General features: G+C 49.3%; 1 protein-coding gene across 1 annotated transcript; it reads left to right on the plus strand.

Annotated features, from left to right (window-relative positions):
* The first annotated feature begins 412 nt into the window (after positions 1-412).
* LOC119340639 (protodermal factor 1-like) lies at positions 413-1622 on the plus strand. Its single transcript, XM_037612557.1, has 3 exons — positions 413-583; positions 697-880; positions 1008-1622. Exons 1-3 carry the CDS (start codon positions 481-483, stop codon positions 1336-1338), a joined length of 618 nt encoding a protein of 205 aa, XP_037468454.1. The 5' UTR covers positions 413-480; the 3' UTR covers positions 1339-1622.
* The last annotated feature ends 3413 nt before the right edge of the window (positions 1623-5035 follow it).

Consider the following 5035-nt stretch of genomic DNA (forward strand, 5'->3'; position numbering starts at 1 on the left):
CGGTCGATGCACACCGCCTCTTCGGCAAGTCCATCTCCAACTGGCAACTAGAGTATCAATCCCTCAAAAAAAAAAAAAAACTAGCAGCTATCATACTTGAGTTCCAATTACTTTACGCATTTCTCCAGCCTCAAACCGTATAACGATATGCTAGCTATAGCTAGTATAAGAAAGTTTAAGTACACAATTAATCCATTGATTCAACACGTGCACTAGCCGTGAGGCCAGGCTAAGAGATCACCATGCATGGCCCTGAGCTGGATGGATGAACCGAGGCATTGATGGCGGGTGGTGCTAACTACCCTCGACCCGTGGCTAGGTCACACGGTCCATGCATGCTCACCGGCAAATCAACGGTAGGTGATGCGCGCTTGTGTATTTATACCTGCAGGGTCAAGTGTCCAAAGGCACCCACTCAAGTGCAACTGCCACTGCCACAATCCTCTTTGTCTCTACCACTTTGAGGAGTTCTTCGGAACGATGGGCTCCAAGATGCTTCTGGTCACCGCTCTCTTGGTGGGCATAGCCTCTCAGAGCTATGCCACCAGGAGCCTTGACGGAAACCACTTGGCTGATCAGAAGTGTATGCATTAGTTCTAGATCTCACACTCCCGTGCTTCACCTTGTTGCATATATAATACTACCACGTACTTTTGCTGATCACGAGGCACGCTGTGTATCTGTCGATCTCAACAGACGGCGGTGGCGGCTACGGAGGTGGCGGTGGGGGCTCCGGAGGTGGTGGTGGCTACGGAGGAGGTGGCAGCGGCGGCGGAGGTGGCTATGGAGGAGGAGGCGGCGGCGGCGGCTACGGAGGAGGAGGCGGCGGTTACACACCGACACCAACACCGTCGACGCCCAGCCACAGCGGATCCTGCGAGTAAGCCAAACGTGCCGCTAGATAATAATCTGCTAAACTCAATCAACAGATCACAGATTCAAGGCTCAAAAACACAAACCGTTGTAAGTCTAAGTGTGTAACCCTGCATCTGCGCGTGTGTGCGCAGCTACTGGAAGGGCCACCCGGAGAAGATCATCGACTGCATCGGCAACCTGGGCAGCATTCTGGGCTCCCTCGGCGAGGTGTGCCACGCCTTCTTCGGCAGCAAGATCCATACCCTGCAGGACGCGCTGTGCAACACCCGGACCGACTGCTACGGTGACCTGCTGCGCGAGGGCGCCGCCGCCTACATCAACGCCATCGCCGCCAAGAAGGAGAAGTTCGCCTACACCGCCTACCAGGTCAAGGAGTGCGTCGCCGTCGGGCTCACCTCCGAGTTCGCCGCCGCAGCGCAGGCCGCCATGTTGAAGAAGGCCAACTACGCATGTCACTACTAGGCTAGGCTGCCGCCCCAGCTGGTAGTCGTCGGTGGCTAAATAAGTCCATATATGCATGCACGTGTCGTGCATGTTTTCATGCAGTTCCCGGATGCGCGCGAGCGTGTCCTCCGCTAAGCCTTTATGTGTTTGTTTGCCTTTTGATGATGCATGCCATGCCGTCTCGTATACGTAGTGATGCTTAATGCTTTGCTTGCTTTTCTTATCGTCGTTGGTGATGTAAGAATAATTTGATTTGGGGAGTTATTAGTGAAAGATATATGCATGATCGTTATCTTTGTTCAGTTATAAAAGACACAATACTACAGGAATTTTCACGTACGCCGGGTGTAATACTCTTCGCCGAGTGCTAAAACACGGACACTCGGCAAAGCAAGCTTTGACTAGTGTCACTCTCGGCAAACTCGCCTTCACGGCAAACTGCCATCTTTGTCGTCACTGCCTCACGTCAAAGAGGCACCGCACGGTAAACCCTGCAGACACCGAGAGCCGTTCACGGCAAAGAGGAGCCACGTGACATGCCCGTCCGCAACAGACGGCTCCGCCAGTTACTGCGTACTTTGCCGAGTGTCACTCTCGGCAAAGCATATGCAACATCCTTTTTTTTGTGTGTTCTTTCTAACTGACATGTGGTCCCACTGGTCACATTTATCAGTAAAAGTTTTAAATAACTTGCTAAATATTTTTGAAAAAAATGATGATATCTTTGCCGAGAGCAGCTCTCGGCAATCCTTCTGACCAGTAGGACAGTGTGGCCCACATGGGGGCTGACAGTTTACATAGCTTTGCCGAGAGCTAGTCTCGGCAATGCTCTCCTTCTTTTCCGAGAGCTGCTCTCGGAAAAGTTGTGGCACAACAGTAGTGTCTCGCAGACGACCATGTTTCCGAGAGGAGCTCTCGGTAGTATATAGTTTTCCGAGTGTTGCTCTCGGAAATCTTTCGCATCCATTCTGCTGTCAAGCTATTTCTTTTCTGATCCCTGCAGATAAAAACAACTACAGTGCAATTTGATCATATATAAGCATAATTTGATCTAGTCCACACATATATAGGCATAATTTGATCATATATAGGCATAACTTGATCTAGTTCACATATATATGCATAATTAGGGATAGTCCACATATTGTCACACACAAGTCGCAAATTCATACATATCGTCACTACTTGCAAAACACGTGCACGTCACAATAGAAGTACACTTTTTCATATATAGATCATCTTGAGGAGGAGAGGCCATCGGGTTAACATTCCGGAGGAGGAGGAGGGGCATCACTTGCACTGCTTCGAGATTGCATAAGAACCTATAAGAGTAGATCACGTGAGGGTGGTTCGTCCCTATGTAGTTGATCCTGTAAGCTCAGGCTCAAGGGGCTTGGACGTAGGTTCGGCTTCCTGCCCGTGCACCTCCTGGTAGACCTCTTTGAAGGTCCCCCACTTCTCCTCCGCCGACTCGCTGCAGAACTCGGCGCCATCCTTCCCCTTGTGGCCTTCTCTCCAGGCTTCCAGGATGTACCCTCCTTCGCCTCCTGCAAAATTAACCATCAAGTTTAATGAACCAAGATGCACCATGCGAAAAATTAACATCTTAATCCACATACCATGTGTTGCTTGAGAGCGGTTAGGTTCCGGCTCCCCTGGACATGAGTCGGGCCTGTCATTTTGGCTCGATAGTTTCCCTTCTCCACATGTTGCGCCTGCCATGCTGGGTTACACCACATGTCAACCAGGGCCTCCCAACAATCGTCATTCATCCAGGGTTCCTTCACCTAGTCAGACAAAATCGAATAATTGAGGAAAAAGAGGAATGAATCAAAGTACCAGCAACTGATGTAGTGACTTACCACTGACAGGTATTCTTCTCGCGACATGTTGGTCTGGCAAGCAGTCTTCCTTGTCATCTTCTCTCCCTTCTCATCGAGCGGCCAACACTGCATCACGGCTTTGTACCGCAGCGTGTGCTTGAGGTCAGAGAGTATCTTTCGGGCATATTTCACGATGACTTTGATCGTCTTCTGCTTCTCACCATCCACGCAAGCAAATGTTTCCTACAAGAAAGCATAAGGCATCTTCTCACCATCCACGCAAGCAAGGATTTGGATATGGAAAAATGCAGTGGTCGGAGCGAAGATACTTACAAAAAAAGCATTGATGACCCGAGTGGCCATGGTGACATCGTGCTCATCCTTGTTGTGCAGGTAATGCTCCCAGGTTAAACCTGGTGACGGCGGATCGTCGTCACCCGGCTTGGACAATCCAGGGAAGTGCTTCCTCAAGAGGGAGCCGATGACGTGGTTCGGCGGGCGTGCCCCCTTAGGTTGTGTCGGGATAAATTCCCACTGACTGCATGATATAAAAGACAAGCATATGTGAGTGTCAAAGCTATGGCATCCAAAATATGATGCAAATGAAATGCTTGCTTACCCCTCTCCTGTCGGGCAAATGACAGCACGGTTGCTAGCAGCAGTTGGTTTCGGGACCTTCTCCGGACCACGCCCGGATTTCTTCCTCTTGGAAATGTTGCTCGAGGTAGACCCCGAGCCGTCCGAGGCCTCCATGTCTCCCGACTCGGTAGCGAGCGGATCTGGTGTATCTAAGTCCACTCTGACATCACCATCCGATGATGATGATGCCTCGGTTGTGGCCTGATGGGAGGCAGACGACTCGGTCCTACCAATCGGGACTCTCCGATACTTACTACCAGTGCTCCCATCAGAATCTGAAAAACAAAATATATATGGTTACTCTCAGTTCCAAAGCAAAATCTTCCTAATCTAAGTGTCATATCATATACGGCAAAAAATAACACAAATAGGTCAATCAAGTCTCAGATATATAGTTCCATTTACTAATGCCATAGCACTAATAAGGAAACAAGCACAAGTATATACTTTCATTGATCTACTCTAGTATTTATCTAAAAGAGCACAAGCATAGAGGTGCTGATCCTTTGGCAAAAACAAAGCATCCACAGCCTTATCCGCACGCCAAACCACTTACCGACGACAAGCATTAGTTTAGAGACAAGAAGCTCAGAGAACTAGTTTCAACTAAAACTAAATACTTCGAGCACTCATTCGGTTTAACTAAAACTAAACCAGTCAAACATAGGAGTCAAATTCAAAGCATCCACAACCTTATTCTCCATGGCAAATCACTTACCATTGACAAGCATACACAGTGCTGAATTTGTTCTATATATATTGGCCGTAGCACATTACTAGTATTTACAATGACCATCAGTCGTAAAATTAAACCAGAACAGTAGCAACTAAACTCTTATTACTCGTTTAGTTAAACTAAAAGTCAAACAAACACTCTAGGCATTACTCCAAACTTCCAAACTTCCATACTACTCTAGGCATTACTAAACAGGACCATCTTCCTCTACTACTTTTAATCACATTTGTGCATAGTTCCTACATTTGTGCAAAATATCCTACTCTAGGCATAGAATGTGATACTAACCCGAGGGCATCTCCAGCTGCCGCGCTACCGGAGGAGCTCTGCTGCGGCGGCTGTCCTTGGGCCGCATCGAAGAACCGTCGCGCCGGCTTCCGGCCATGAAGCTTGGGGATGGTGGCCGCAGTTGGGGGTGGTGGAGGAGGGGGTGGCGGTGGCCGTAGTGGGGAGCGGTGGAGGAGGGGTGGCGGCCGCAGTTGGTGGCGATGGAGGATGGTGGAGGAGGGGATGGCGG

Source organism: Triticum dicoccoides, chromosome 7B, assembly GCF_002162155.2.
Source record: "Triticum dicoccoides isolate Atlit2015 ecotype Zavitan chromosome 7B, WEW_v2.0, whole genome shotgun sequence".
In the NCBI taxonomy this organism is placed as follows: Eukaryota; Viridiplantae; Streptophyta; class Magnoliopsida; order Poales; family Poaceae; genus Triticum; species Triticum dicoccoides.